Below are 16,709 nucleotides of genomic sequence, written 5' to 3'. Positions count from 1 at the left end.
ACTTAGTACTCTTGTTGGAACTCTTACCACGCTGAGCAGATGGGACGTGAATTATTTAAAATTCCCTCATCTTAATTTCCTCGGCATCCTGTATGATTTATAATTTTTGAAAATCTCGGGAGGTTGTAACCAAAGAGAAAATTCCACCTGCTGTCAATCTGGTGGTATGGGAACGATATTTATTGTCGTTTTCTGCGCTACTTCGATTGATAACTTATTTTGAAAAATATGTTATTTTGGAAGAGGCTAAATTCATTTTCTTCGAAACAAATCTTATTGCAAAGCAAGCTGAGGATAGTTTCTTGCTTAACACTAACACATCGATATGAAGGGACCATTTAAGGTTGCTATCTAAAAAAATACCAAGATAACAACGGTCTATAGAGCTTTCTGTTATACCTAATGAGAAAGATAAAGCAAGCAAGTTTGTATTCGTTACACCCTGTAAAAAGTTTTTCTCAGTAGATATTTACAGATTACTCTATATGTGAGTAGACAAGACTGCAATGAAAGAAAAAGTTAACGCATACCGGTAATTCTGTGCCATTACCTTCTTTCTTTGGCTGTTGCGGACCGCATAGCAAAGCGAGTTTGTATACAGGGGCTTTATGTTTTCTGAAATTTGTTAGACATATTATTTGAATTTGGTGTTTATTGTATGTTATTTCCTTATTGTCATTTTGATTAGCTTTTTTTTGAAAAATATCTCACTAGAAATAATAATTATTAAATTGATCTTTCTATCAAAATCAATGTCTACAGTGGAGGCAAGCTCTGGAGGAAAAAGGTTTAAAACTTAGTAGGACAAAGACAGAGTATTTGCAATGTTCATTTAAAGATGAAGTTAATACAAATAACATGGTATCTTTGGATAATGAACTAACTGTGAAAAGCAATAGTTTTAAGTACCTGGGATCGGTATTACAGAGTAATGGAGAAATAGATGGAGATGCATGCAGTAGAATTAGGGCTGCATGGATGAAGTGGAAAGAAGCGAGTGGTGTGTTGTGTGACAGAAAAATTCCAATGAAGCTGAAGGGAAAATTCTGTAAAACAGCCATAAGACCGGCTATGATGTACGGAACTGAATGTTGGGCAGTGAAGAAGAAAGAGGAACAACGAATGCATGTGGCGGAAATGAGAATGCTGAGATGGATGAGTGGAGTGACAAAGAAGGATAAAATTAGAAATGAGTATATTAGGGGAAGTCTAGGTGTGGCACCAATTGATGCCAAAATGAGAGAGCATAGGTTAAGATGGTTTGGTCATGTTCAACGTCGAGACGTTAATCACCCAATTCGAAGAATAGCTGAAGTGCAGATTCCTGGAAGGAGTAGGAGAGGAAGACCAAAGAAGACCTGGGGGGAGACGATAAGGCAGGACATGTTGGTAAAGGGGATTGACATTGATATGACCCAAGATAGAATTGTGTAGAGAAATGCAATTAGGGAAGCCGACTCCGCATAGGGATAAGGCAAAGAGAATGATGATGATCAAAATTAATGTCAATTTAATTTCAATGTCAATTTAATTCAACAGAGTGATCAAATTAAAGATCGAAAGAAAGGTACGAAGGGCAATGACCAAATTTTGGAGATTTTAAAGAAAAACGAAACCATAGAAAAAATTGTTTTTAAACTTGGTTAAAATTGCTCTGTCTTATTTTTTAGTGACATAGAACTTAAAAAAAAAATGAAAAAAATCTAATTCTGGAAGTAAGGGTAAGGATGTGTACCTACCGTTTAATTTATTTTTCCCGTCCGTAAGTGGAAAGTTTGATCCGCCACTCTCGATGCATGTGCCACTAAAAAGAGACGACATAGTGCTTACACGTTTTATTTTACTAGTAGGTTCTACTATTTAAGTTATAGACTCTTATGGTGCCTAAAATGATTAGCAGTCTATTAGAATTAGGATCTACGTAGAGCTGAAGACGTGAAAAAATATATAGTGGTATGGGAATCACACTAAATGACACCACATTAAACACATCATGCCTCCCAGAGGGCTAAATTAATAGTTTTGACCCAGTGCTACGAAGATCAACAATATATAATAATATGATCTATAAACTTATTTACAATACAAAAATAATAGAACAAAACAGAATACCACAATAATGGAGATCAAGCATCCTAATATCTCTCTTCAAAAAAAGAGACAAATCGGACCCGGAGAATTACAGAGGACTTAACTTATTAAACACAACATTAAAATTAACAACCAAAGTGATAACAAACAAATTGAATGAAATTATAACATTAGCAGAAGAACAACAAGGTTTTAGGTCGGGAAGGTCATGCACTGACGTTATATTTATAATGAGAATGAGGCAAGTTCAATAGAAATCGTTGGAATACAAAAAATCGCCATATTTATGTTTCGTGGACCTTAAGAAAGCATTTGACTGGGTCATATTAAAGGACGTTATCCACTTGTTATACTCGAGAGAGGTACCTCTGGGAATAATTAAAACGATAGAAAACATCTACCAGAACAACACAATAAAAGTAAAAGTGGAAGATAAACTAACTGACCCAATTGAAGCCGGCAATGAGATAAGACAGGGGGATTCCTTGAGTCCTTTATTGTTCAACCTGATCAAGGACGAAATAATAAAAAAAGTAAGAACTAAAAAAGGATACCAAATGGGAGAAAAACAACTTAAAATAATCTGCTATGCGAACTATGCAATACTAATCTCTCAAAGTGAAGATGATTTACAACGTATGCGCTGCGCCAATTCAACATAATCGCCAGAAAATTTAACATGTTAATTTCCTCACAAAAGACAAAATGCATGGTTATAACAGCAGATCCAATAAGATGTAAATTGAAGCTGGATGGTCAGATAATAGAACAAGTGATGGTGTTTAAATATCGGGTCTAGGACGTTTCATCGCCGCCGTTTCGATGCCGCCAGTTCGATGCCGATGCCGGCCGATTCATCGCCAGTCAATTAATCGCTATCTGATATATTTCCGAATTTTCGACAGTTACAATTATTAGTTATTTTTAGTATTAATTAGGAATTCTAGGAAATGCGAGATATGACGGCGATGAAATGGACTGGCGATGAACCGGCGGCATCGAAACGGCCGGCGATGAACCGGCGGCATCGAAACGTCCCATTCCGTTAAATATCTTAGGCATCACACTATCTAGCTACGGAAGGCTCGAAACAGAAGTGGAAGATCAAGTGAATAGAGCAAACAGAGCCGCAGGTTGCCTGAATGACACAATATGGAGAAATAAAAATATCGAAAAAGAAATGAAAGGCAGAATTTAAAAAACAGTCATCAGACCAATAATGACATACGCGGCAGAAACACGACCCGACACAGAGAGGAAAAAAGAATGCTAGAAATAGCATAGATGAAAATCCTTCGAAAAGTCGATGGTAAGACTTTATGGGACAGAGCTAGAAGTACAGATATACGACGGAGATGCAAGGTGTATAACATTAATAACTGGGTAAGAAACAGAAGAATAGAATGGATTGACCACATAAGCCGAATGACAACAAATAGAGTAGTAAGGACAGCGAGAGACGGTTCCCAATAGGAAGACGATCAGTGGGAAGACCACGAAAACGATGGAACGACAACTTACTAGAGGCACATTGAAAAAACAATGGCAAGAGGCATGTCTATACAAAAAGAAGAAGAAGAAGAAGGTAAACTTATTTAGGAATATCAAAAATAAGGTTTAGAAGTAGAGTAATAGTGGAGACGGTATTGTGATATGGCTAGGAAGTATGGACTCTCAACGCAGATCTGAAAAGAAGACTAATAGCCATAGAAATGTACTATATAAGAAGAAGTGCAAGAATTTCAAGATGGGAAAGGAAAACTAACGAAGAAGTAAGAACAAGAATGAATGCTGAGGAAACGGTCGTAGATAGAATAGAAAGAAGATCATTGAAATGCTTTGGACATCTATTATGAATGCCTGAAGAACGTTGGCATAAACTAATATTTCAGTAGGAAGCCCATCATGAATAAGAAAGCGGGGTAGACAGCGAAGGTCGTGGAATGAGAGCGTCAGGAGATCGATGTATGACCGCAATTAACAAGAAGACGATGCCTTGGACAGAGAGGTTTGGGACAAAGGTTGACGGTAATATATGGCAAGATGCTGTTAACAATTGAATAATTATTGTAACGTAATGGTACTCGTAAATAGATACATATATGGGTTTTAGAGTTTAGAAAAGTAAATATTGAAAAATGAATACATAATGTATTCTGTAAATATGATCTATAAACTTATTTAGGAATATTAAAAATGTATTCTGTTAATGTATTCTGTAAACCTGCAGTATAATACTTGCTGTACAGCTTAATATTTGTGCAATAAATTAACAGAACCTAAAGGAAACTAGGGAGTTTGCCCTTAGTCTCGAGTGTTTAATAATAATTTAGGATATAAAAAAGTTGCTCATTGAACATATATTATTTGATCAGATTGTAATGTTCTTAAGCATCTTATTGGTCTTTACTAAAAAAATTAAAAACGTAAAACGCGTATAACTCATAAATTTGTGCTTTCTGTATGTAACCACACGATACCTAATTTAATCTCAAGCGCTTATATTTATAGCCAAGAGTCATGCAGAGAAGAAGACCACTACTTGAGTCAATTTTTGTTGCTTTTCTTGGACGATACATATCTTTACATCGGTATTGTTTTGAAGTAGCGTCTGTAACTGTAAAAACTAGTAGGAACAGATGTGTACGTGATATCTTACATCAACATATGGTTAGTACGTAGCAGTACTACATGTAAATTTGTTTTTTGATTTTCTGCAATGCTGGAGATCTCGATTTGATTGATTGCTAGTCTGGTAGGTACATTCTAGTTTAACTTGTAATTTGTGAACTTTCAGAAAACATCTTAACTACAGTTTTACTTATGATTTATTACACGTCGTAATACGAGGACATATTATGTGGAATAGCTTATTGAACGATCTACACTGAGTCTTACCTAAATGCAATTATATTTTATTAATTAACTAGCTGACCCGGCGAACTTCGTACCGCTTTAGAAATAAATCAATAATGTGTCAAAGTTCAATAAATAAAAATTAACAGAAAATCAAAAAATACTTAAAAAATATAAATATGTATGCATTACCTACTAATATAAAAGTATCTATTATACATTGACACTCAAGATGCAGTAGAAAATCGAGAATAACGACACGTTAACTGTTACAAGCATAGGCGTAACCAGGGGGGGGTTTTGGGGGTTGTAACCCCCCTCCCCCATTGGGATGTACTTTGAGCTCTATACGCTTAACACCATAGCCCTCAGAGACCTTCCAGTAGTTGTAACCCCCCCCCCCTTACAGGTAGTTGTAACCCCCCTTAGGATCATCCTGGTTACGCCTATGGTTACAAGGGGCACTCCTGAATCATGATTTAAAATGTGTATACATTGTAAATCAGATATGATGATTTACAAATTTTATACATTGTAAATCATGATTCAGGAGTGCTCCTTGTAACAGTTAACGTGTCTCGGTTTGTTTACTTCTACTTCATCTTGATTATGAATGTAGAGTATTTAATTCATTCTGATAAGTAATATTTTTTTGCGGTGCGTAAATATTAAACGATGGCGGTTTGAGTTATTTGAGAAAAAAAAATTTCATCCTGGTCTTCTTCACATTTATCTCTGATTCTACTGTGGATGATACATACAATTATCATTCTAAAATCGCTGTATTGTGGATGATACATGTGATGATCTATAACTGTGGATGATACATACAATTATCATTGTATAATCGCTAGTTTTTCGGATGTTGTTTTATGGTAGGATTATGAATTTGGACTTTAACCAATCTTCAGGGATATCACCAGTCGAGCAAACATCATTGAAAAGTTTGACCAGTATTCCAATGTTTTCCTCATTTATGAGCTTTAACATCTCTTTCGATATGTTGTCAGGATCAACGGCTTTTTTTGCCTATTTTATGGCTTGTAGTATTACTGATTTTAAACATTTAAGATTACCAACTAGAAAACAAAGCAAGGAACAGAACATAATGGTGGAAAATCCTAGAACAAGCAAGAACTCAAAAAGGGTTGTCGAGCTACTGATTATGATGATGAGTATTTCTGATTTTAATATTTCTGTTCCTTCACCTTCATCTAAAATCTCCAGTTTATTGAGTCTATCATCATTAGACAGTTCATTTATAATACACCAGGTTGTTCGAATTTCGTGTTCGTCTATTATCGTTTTCCCCAACGAATCTGAATATTTTCTTTTACATGTTAGCTATGTATGCCAAATTTCATGTCAATCTAAGCGGTTCTTTAAAATTTGGAGCAAAAACCGTGATTTAATGGAACGACTATACATACTGTTTTGATTCTACTTATTTTCTTGTATGTAATCATTTAAAATTACACTTACCTTTATTTTTAATTCTTACTACTTAATAAATCTTTTATTGGGGTAGCTCAAATTAATAAATTATCTCAGGGTTTTACGTCATCCAATCACAGAAATACAAAACCAATACTCAGAGAAACCTCATGGAAAAATAAAATTCAAAAGTAAAATATCCAGTATAGATACAAAAATGAATTATAACTGGTAAACAAAAATCAATTTAAAAATTACGAAATTGTTTATGTAAAAGTTTATGTCCAACTCCACTGGAGTCCTTATGTATTCGTCGATGAACACCAAAGAGCCGAAATCTTCGCAACGGAGAATATTGATAGAGAGAAACTATAGAGATCAGAATACCTTGTTATAACAGCTACCACTTTCACTTACTTTAATTTTGACTTTCTAAACATTTATTTAGTACTATTTGTTTACCTAGTGCCTATATGGCTTTGATTAACGAAGACCGACACCTTTTTCTTTTTTCACAACACAAGCTGATCCTTTTCTCCTATCTCGAATCTCACTCCCTCTTCTCTCTTACCAAAAAACTGTCTTGGCTGGCTTCCCCTTCCATCAATCACATCCCTTCAGTTCTATTGGCCAACACCAATATACCTCTTCTTCATATCTCACCTTATCCAAATTACCAATTGTCATTACTTTTAATATTTTCTAGAAAATTGGAAATCCCGTGTTTTTCCAAATAGTTCTGGTAAACTCCGATAACAACAACGTCTTTCTTATATTCTCATTCACCCGCAAATTGTTCTTAGAAGCTTTTTCTTTTGAATTTAACGGCACTGGTAACATTATAACATTTGTCCAAAATTCATAGAATTATTTTACCATCATTAAAAGAGAACCTTATATCTAACAATACAATACTGGGTAACTTCACTCCGTATTATTATTACACAATTAAATAGTTAGATTTTCTTCTTCCTCTCTTTAGATTTTCTTCTTCCTTTATTTATCTATGACAATACATACTTTTCAAATAAATTCAACACACCTAATTTTATTATTTTTTGTTATAGGTGTTGATGTCACAGCAAACCAAGAAGAAATTTCCGACCACGAAACCTTCCAGCTAGAATTCGACTGGAATACCAAGAGATGGTACATTCGCACAATGCAAGACAAATACTGGACCCTTGAAACTGGAGGCGGAATTCAAGCTTGTGGGGATAAAAGGTATAAAAAAGCAAAAGCAATAAAAAGCTTTATTTTTATTACTATTAGACTTCTTCTTCTGTTTCTATATCTCCATACAGAAGCGGAAATTGCTCAACAAATAAACAAAGCCAACAGAATAGACACTAAAAAGAAAAAAAGAATGGTATAGCCATATAAGCAGAATGGGAGAAGAAATACTGATAAAGATAGCACAAGACAGATCACCAAACGGTCGAAGGAGTATAGGAAGGCTAAAGAAGAGATGGGGTGACAACCTTGATATCTGATGAAGAAGAAGAAGACTTCTTCTTCTTGTGCCGTTGGCGATCTTTTGCAATGTTAAATATCTAAAAGACTAAGTTTTTCAACCTAATAAAAATATTTGTAAATTAAATATTTTTAAAAGATTTTTAATTGAAAAACTTTATTGGCCCATTTCCTGGTGACAACCTCCAAGGCTTCTACAATATGCAAGCCAAATGGATGCTGCAGTGAAGACTAAAGGGAAGGAATTCTACACTATGCAATTCACAACCCCCGTCTGCAGCGTGGTAAAGTTCCAACGGAAAATGGACCTAGTTACTCTATAGGAGTAATACTAATATAAAAATAAAAATGTATACCATTTTTATTGTATACCAAAATATTTAATTTACAAATATTTTTATTAGGTTGAAAAACTTAGTCTTTTATTTAGCAGATGCCGCTAGGCACCTACTACCATCTCGTCAGTTGCGGTGGGAGATGGATATGTCGAAAATTTTTACCTGGGCCAGAGAAAAGCAGCCTATGCAGTCTCTGATGAACCTCTAACAAGAGGTGAAATCGTCGATAAGAGTGCTGGCTGCACTCTCTGATCTGAGTAAAAATTGAGACAGTTTTGGTTTCGCACCGCAACTGAATGAATAAAAACATTTTTATTTTTATTGTTAAATATCTGTTCAACACTAAGATTAGTCCAATCTCTGATATTCCTCAGACTATTTTACACGTATTCAAATTTATCCACATTGGCAATGTCCCGATACAGCCACAACACAAAGACTACTGGAAATGGCAGAGATCATAGTACTGAGAAGAATTACAGGAAATACGCTGAGAGATCGAAAGAGGATTGAAGACATTAGAAGATAATGTAACGTACAGTGTATAAACGAATGGACACTAAATAGAAAAAAGAATGGAATAACCACATAACCAGAATGGGGGAGACACGTGTGGTCAAAATAGCAAGAGATAAAATCACCAATCGGTAGAAGAAGTATCGACCGACCGCGCAAAAGATGGAGTGACAACCTTCCATAAAGGTATCAATCCACCAGTGAACAAGCAGAATCGCTTATACAGGGAGTTAGTAAAATATGAAAAACTTTAAGGGGTGTTGAAATTTTTTTTTTCAAACTTCGAATTTTTTTATTGTTCTAAGACCGTTTGCGCATTTTTTTATATACAAATAACAATTTTGTATTCATCATTGGCGCGCCTACGGGCAATGGTCTGAATTTTTTTAAAGAAAAAAATAGTACGCCACAGATATTTCAAATTAAAAATTATTTTTGTATTTTACGTTTATTTGTGATAAAGAACCGTTGTTGTCTTTGTTTCATATGGTGCACCGTTTTTATGCAAAAAATAAAACATCTTCGTGCGTATTTTTCATTTCGTAATACATTATCAAGAACTCTCCAATATAATAATGCCAAACTAGAAAAATAACAGAAAATATTTTTAAAAAGATTTTAACTATGTGCAAGGCTACAACAAATGTAAAATTACCTCCTTTAAAGGTGACAGAGTAATTTTATATTCACCATTGGCGCGCGTACGGGTAATGGCCCGAATTTTTTAAAGAAAAAATAGTACGCCACTGAGATATGTCAAATTAAAATTAATTTTTCAATTCCTTGTTCAATTTACGACAAAAAATTATTTTTGCCTTTTTTTCATATGAGGCGCCGTTTTTATGTAAAACAATAAAATATCTTAACGTTTACAAACTGTTTCAAATAAGTTTCTATGCATATGGAATGTACCTCGAATAATTTGTAAGCGTTTAGATGTTTTATTTTTTGTATAAAAACGGCGCCGCATATGGAAAAAAGACAAAAAATATTTTTTGTTGTAAATTGAACGAGGAATTCAAAAATGATTTTTAATTTCACGTTTTTTTTTTCTTTAAATTTTTTTTTATTTAAAAAATTCAGACCATTACCTGTACAGGCGCCAGTGGTGAATATAAAATTATTCTGTCACCTTTAAAGGAGGTAATTTTGAACATTTGTTGTGCTTTGCACCTAGTTGAAATCTTTTTAGTAATATTTTCTGTTATTGTTCTAGTTTAGTATTATTATGTATATTGGAGAATTCTTGATAATGTATTAAGAAATGAAAAATACGCTCGAAGATGATTTTTTTTTCGCATAAAAACTGTGCACCATAGGAAAAAAACACGAAAGGTTCTTTTTCATAAATTAAACGTGGAATACAAAAATAATTTTTAATTTGAAATACTTTAGTGGCGTACCATTTTTTTCTTTAAAACAATTCAGACCATTACCTGTAGGCGCGCCAATGATGAATCTCTCTCTCTCTCCTGTCGTTTCCCCATTATTGAGGATCGTGATTTCTTCCAATATTCCTAACAATGTTTCTCCATTGGTCTCTATTTTCAGCTGCTCTAAAAGCTCGCAGAATGAGTTTCCAGCTGAATGCTTTATTTGGTCAGACCATCTAGTTGGTGATCGTCCTCTTGATCTTCTCCCCGGAACGTTTCCAGAAACAATTAATCTCTCCAAAGTGTCGTCACCTCTGCGAACCACGTGACTAAAGAATTGCAGAATTCGTTGCAGACATATTGTGGACAGCCTTTTTTTTTAATATTGAGTTGGTTTAGAATGGAAACGTTTATCCTATGAGCTGTCCAAGGTATGCGCAGCATTCTTCTCCAGCACCACATCTCAAAGGCATCAATTTTTTGGCGCTCGCATGCGCGAAGAGTCCAAGTCTCTGCTCCGTATAGAAATATTGAGAATACAAGGGCATTCACCAGTCTCATCTTGATATTTTGAGAGATAGATCTGTCTTTCCAAACTTTAGTTAGGCGACTCATCGCATTTTTTGCCATACCAATACGTCTCCGTACTTCTGCTTCACAGTTACCATCGTTAGTTATACTAGACCCAAGATAGACAAAGGTGTTTACTATCTGGTATTCCTGTAATATGTTAGTCAGTTGAATAGTGTCAAATCTGTCGACCACCATTATTTTTGTCTTAGCTTTATTGATTTTCAGACCAACTTTATTGCTTTCGTACTTAACTCTTCGCAGAAGATCAAACATTTCTTGCTCATTTGCTGCTATAAGTGTAGTGTCATCAGCAAATCTTAAATTGGAGATTTTCCTACCTTTTATATTCAATGATGAATATAAAATTGTTATTTGTTTTCCAAAAATGCACAATAACTACCTCTTGAAACCCAACAAATGTAATTTTCATATCTCAACCGGTCTTAGAGCAATAAAAAAATTGGCAGTTTGAAATAAAAATTTCAACACCCTGTATCTCGGAAACAAAACATTTGCGGACATATGTTTATAGAGCAAACTGCCATTATTTTTTCATGTAGAATTATGCCTTAAAGTTTTTTATACTTATTTACTAACACCCTGTATAGGGTAAGAAGAAGAAAGATTAAAATTGTGATTAATTCCTATTAAAAATAGTAAATAACAACAAACGCCACAAGAAAATAGCTTCAGAACCGTATCGTTTTGACAGTGTGTTACATAGTTTTCTTGTTATTTTTAGGTCTTCAAACGCATTATTCGATCTTTCTTGGCAAACCGACGGTTCGGTCGCCTTCAGAGCCAACAACGGCAGATACGTCATCACGAAACGTTCAGGCCACCTCTACGCTACATCAGACGCCATCGATGACACCTGCAAATACTTCTTCTATCTCGTCAACAGACCCATTCTAGTACTTAAGTGCGAACAAGGTTTTGTCGGGTACAAATCCACTTCGAATCCAAAATTGGAGTGCAATAAAGCTACATACGAGACCATCCAAGTCGAAAGAGGAGAGAAGGGAATCGTGTATTTCAAATGTAAGTATATAAAAGCCACTAGAATGATTTTAAACTCATCTTCATCAAGCAACCTCTTCCGTCTACTGCTGTAAATAGGTCTCCCCCATTTTTTGCCAATCTCCTGGCCAATCAAATAGTATAGTATAGTTGATCCAAAAGATGGCATAACCCAGACATCCAAAGTGAAAGTTATCCTTCAATACCAAATTGTTCTATATGGTCCACACAATGTCCAGAAAAAAGTCACACCCTTTTGAGCGTCGGGTTTGGGGGGAGAGGGGGGAGAAATCGGTAAATTCGTAGTTTTTTACGTTTTTCGTCAATATTTCTAAAACTATGCGGTTTAGCTTGAACAACCTTCTATAGAAAATTGTTCTATATTAAATTTGAAATAAAAAAGGCCCTATGCCTAATCTTTCTAAAGTGCATGGTTCCAAAGTTACGGAGGTAGTATAGTATAACTGGTCCAAAAAAAGGCCTAACCCAAACATCCAAAGTTAAAGTTTTACTCCAACACCAAATTGTCCTGTATGGTCCAGATATTGTTCAGCAAAAAGTTACACCATTTTGAGCGTCCGGTTTGGGGGGCAGATGAGGATGAAGTTGGTAAATTAGTAGTTTTTTTACGTTTTTCTTCAATATTTCTAAAACTATGCTTCAGCGTAAACAATGTTATATACAAAAATGGTCTACATGAAATTTAAAACAAAAAATCTTGTATACATAATTGTTATAACATCAACGGTTCCAGAGTTACGGAGGGTGAAAAGTCGAGGTTTTCGATACTTTTTATATTTTTTGGGCAATATTTATAATATAACTATACCAAAAACCCAGACATCCAAAGTGAAAGTTATCCTCCAACACCAAATTGTTTTATATGGTCCACATAATGTTCAGAAAAAAGTCACACCATTTTGAGCGTCGGGTTTGGGGGGGAGAGGGGGGAGAAATCGGTGAATATAAAAAGTATCGAAAACCTCCACTTTTCACCCTCCGTAACTCTGGAACCGTTGATTTTATAACAATTATGTATAAACCTTTTTTGTTTTAAATTTTATGTAGAACATTTTTCTATAGAACATTCTTTACGCTAAAGCATAGTTTTAGAAATATTGACGAAAAACGTAAAAAAACTACTAATTTACCGACTTCTCCCCCATCTCCCCCCCCCCAAACCGGACGCTCAAAATGGTGTAACTTTTTACTAAACAATATGTGGACCATATAGAACAATTTGGTGTTGAAGGAAAACTTTTACGTTGGATGTCTGGGTTAGGCCTTTTTTGGACCAATTATACTATACTACCTCCGTAACTTTGGAACCGTTCATTTTAGAAGGGTTATGCATAGGGCCTTTTTTATTTCAAATTTAATGTAGAACAATTTTGTATAGAGGGTTGTTCATGCTAAACCGCATAGTTTTAGAAATATTGACGAAAAACGTAAAAAACTACGAATTTAAAGATTTCTCCCCCCTCTCCCCCCCCCCCCCAAACCCGACGCTCAAAATGGTGTGACTTTTTCTGAACATTATATGGACCATATAGAACAATTTGGTGTTGGAGGATAACTTTCACTTTGGATGTCTGGGTTTGGGTCTAACTAAACTATACTACAAATTACATTGATCTACTTGCAGATCTCTTTCATCCATGGCTTTGTTTATTCCTGCCTGCCAACTTTTCCTCGGTCTACCTCTTCTTCTTCTATCTTGCGGTTTCCAGTTTTGTACTTGTTGTGGGATTCTGTCCTCATACATTCTTTGTACGTGACCAAACCATCTTAGTTGTATTTCGTTGATTTCGTCATTTATTGTATGTGTTACCTTTATTATTTCTCATATTCATTCATTGGGGACATGTTCTCTTTCGTGCAGTTCTTCTCCAGAATTCCATTTCGGCTACCTCTAACATTTGTTTTGATTTTTCTTGTATTGACTGTTTATCTGCTTGTCTCAGAGTACTAAGTTTAGAAGCGTAATTGCTTTCCTGCCCAAATATTTCGTTCTTTAATGGCTCCGTCCAGTGTTCCGTCATTCGTGATTTTTATACCCAGGTATTTATATTCGTTACATTTACTGATTGTTTCTCATCCGTCTAGTATCAAGTGCTGCTACGTCCCACCGATATTCATATATTTGGTTTTTCCTATTTTGATCTCTAGTCCCCATTTCCTGTATTCCTCTATTAGCTTTTTTGTCACATAACAGATATCACCATAGTCTTGTGCTATTAGTATTTGGTCGTCTGCGAAACAAAGAGTATATAGTGTATGGTCATTCAATGGGAGTCCCATGTTCTTGCATTTGCATTTTCGTTTCCAATTTTTAAGAGCTTGTTCCAAATATATTTTAAAAAGTGTTGGAGAGAGGCAGCATCCTTGTTTGAGCCCTTTATTTGTCAAAAACCCTTTGGTGAGTTTGTTTCCTTGTTTAATTGTTGTGGTCGTGTTTTTATAAAAATTTGTATTCTCCATTGCTTTTCATAACTTTATCAAAGGCACACTATCGTATGCCTTTTTCAGATCAATATATACGAAATTAATCTCTTGGTTAACTGCTGTTTTTTTCCATGGCCTACGTGATATACAGCAAAAAATATCAACATTTTCTAAAGTACCAGATGTTTATTTAAAACTTTTTTTCATCTTAGCTCAGAGTGGTAAATACTGGCACGCAGACAGCGAATCCGTAACCGCCGATTCTGACGCACCTGAAGGATTCTATCTGGAACTGAGAGAACCAACACGCCTCTGCATCAAAACTTCTGCCGGAAATTACCTAACAGCTAGCAAAAACGGCGTATTCCGTATAGGTGATACCAATATCGAAAGTGCCACCCAATGGGAGTACTAAACACGTACTGCTAATACTCTAAGCGAGGCAATATTTATATTATTTATAGAAGTTACATGTCGAATGCAATAGGAGGGATGATTTCTTGATCAGGATATAACCTAACATAACCTTATTTTATTTTATATGTAAGATTAAATTTAAACCTATGTAGTTTTTTAAATGCGTCATTATATATGTTTTTACCCAAAAAGAAGTAGTCAGTGTATCTATTGATTGAGATATACTTTTATGTCCACAAATAAATTTAATCACGGAAGTTTTCTGTAAGTGACAGAATCAGTTTTATGATCCATGACAGTAATCCTCACTTAACATTACCTCAATATACTTCCAATTCCAATTTTTTCTTCATCTTTGTTTGCCTGCGTAAAGAAACACTCGTTCTAAGGGAATGATCAATTTATTTGGACAAACAAAAGCATAGTATACGAAATGAAGGCATACATTTTATCTTGTTGTCTTCACTACGTTTCTGCCATAGACATATAATACCTAGACTGTGTACTGCTATCTAAAGTTGTTCCCCTAGTGCGACAAAGAAACATGTTTGTATTTAGGGGAGACATCCCTTTCTAATCGACGGGGTTTATCACGTGGTCGATAACCAAACGTCATTGGATAAACCCCGCCCATTAGAAAGAGATGCCTACCCTAAATACAAACATTTTTCTTTGTCGCACTGGTCGCACAGTTTTAGATTGCAGAGCGCAGTCTAGGTATTATGTGTCTATGGTATCTTCATATATTGTTGAAAATTCTTGCTTGAGTGATCCAAGTACTAAGACAATCCTTTGTCGCCTTATGTCATATATTATAAGTTCCTGCTCATATCTCTATGTATATACCTACTGACTTTGAAAAATGAAGGTAAAAATGGTAAACTAAGCTTCCCTTCTGTTGTATTGGTAAAGAACTGTGTCCAGTCTGATGATTGTTATATTTTTATTTTATTTTGAAATTTTTGTGCACGTTATTTCCTAAAGTCTATTTATTTACAGTAGTTAATAGTTTTTCCTTATATTATACAACTAAGTATTGAATGTGATGTTATTGAAATTATTTTTAAGGACAACCCAGAATAACACTAGCCAAAAAGTCGCTGAAACTGCCAAAACCGAATGGCCTTCCTTTCGTAACATGTACCATGCCGGTTTTTGAGCATATTTTTTTGTAAATATGTGGTTTCTTTAGGAGAATACACATGTGTGGGGTGCTAGACCCACTAGTATAAAGTAGTACATGGTTTGTAAGTGTCACTTCTGTGTACATATGGTGTATTCTGTACTAATAAGTATATGTATTTTTTATAATAACGGTTTTCATTGTCGTACTACCTCTAAGTGTACACACAAAGCGTTTTTTATCAACTTGACAGATTTTAGACATTTATTTACATAAAAAAACTTAGATATCTTTTAGTGTTTCATAATTTTAAAGTTTCACAGTTAATACTGTTGTATTTTTTGGCATTTACCATTTAAAAAAGACAAAAATATTAATCATTGACCAAATGACGGTGATAATGATAGTTACATGTCAAATGTCGTCAGAGTTACATGTCAACTGTCGTCAGAGTTACATGTCAACTGTCATTGATACTGTCAACTGTCATTGATGTGTAGCATTGCTGCGTGTACCGATCACTGTAGATAATAAAAACGTTTTGTCTGTAGACACAAATGAAAAAAAAAATGTCTGGGCAGAAACTTTATGTCTATTTACCAGTTGTTGCATTTATTAATTAACTTAGGAGCTCAACATATAAATATACCGATTATTTTTTACATATCCGTAGGTGTTAAGATGCTTTTTGCAATTTTTTATAGTCCTGTTGTATTTTTATAGCTTTTTTTTAGCGAAACATACGCGCGGGTCAGAGCCCTTTGGATATTTTTTTTGTATGATGAATGTATAATCTTTGAAGTAAATATATAATGGTATTGTAAGGTTTGTTTTATTTATTTAAACGCAAAACTGCAAAATCTTTGCACAAAGGTGCAAATATCAGCAAGTAGACCTTTTTGTCTGTTTTATAGATTTTGAAAAGGCGTTCGACCGCATTTAGCACAGGACCTTGATAGGAAGATTGAACGGCATCGTAATCGACAAAAGATATTCTCGAGGTATAGAAGCTATTTATTGGAATCAGACTGCAATCATAAAGACCAATGG

The 16,709-nt window shown here is 34.7% G+C and overlaps 1 protein-coding gene across 7 annotated transcripts in view; it reads left to right on the top strand.

Annotated features, from left to right (window-relative positions):
- LOC114342097 (protein singed) overlaps positions 1 to 16,483 on the top strand; it is a 156,699-nt gene extending 140,216 nt beyond the window's left edge. For all 7 annotated transcript variants that reach the window (XM_028292890.2, XM_050657435.1, XM_050657433.1 and 4 more), the window contains exons 6-8: positions 7,449 to 7,605; positions 11,397 to 11,695; positions 14,332 to 16,483. In XM_028292890.2, the coding sequence (XP_028148691.1) occupies positions 7,449 to 7,605; positions 11,397 to 11,695; positions 14,332 to 14,534 (659 nt within the window). In that variant the 3' untranslated portion in view covers positions 14,535 to 16,483. The remainder of the gene's footprint in view (positions 1 to 7,448; positions 7,606 to 11,396; positions 11,696 to 14,331) is intronic.
- The last annotated feature ends 226 nt before the right edge of the window (positions 16,484 to 16,709 follow it).

Source organism: Diabrotica virgifera, chromosome 8 (genome assembly GCF_917563875.1).
Source record: "Diabrotica virgifera virgifera chromosome 8, PGI_DIABVI_V3a".
In the NCBI taxonomy this organism is placed as follows: domain Eukaryota; kingdom Metazoa; phylum Arthropoda; class Insecta; order Coleoptera; family Chrysomelidae; genus Diabrotica; species Diabrotica virgifera.
Note: the sequence above shows the minus strand (reverse complement) of the source record. Positions and strands in the feature narration are given on the sequence as shown.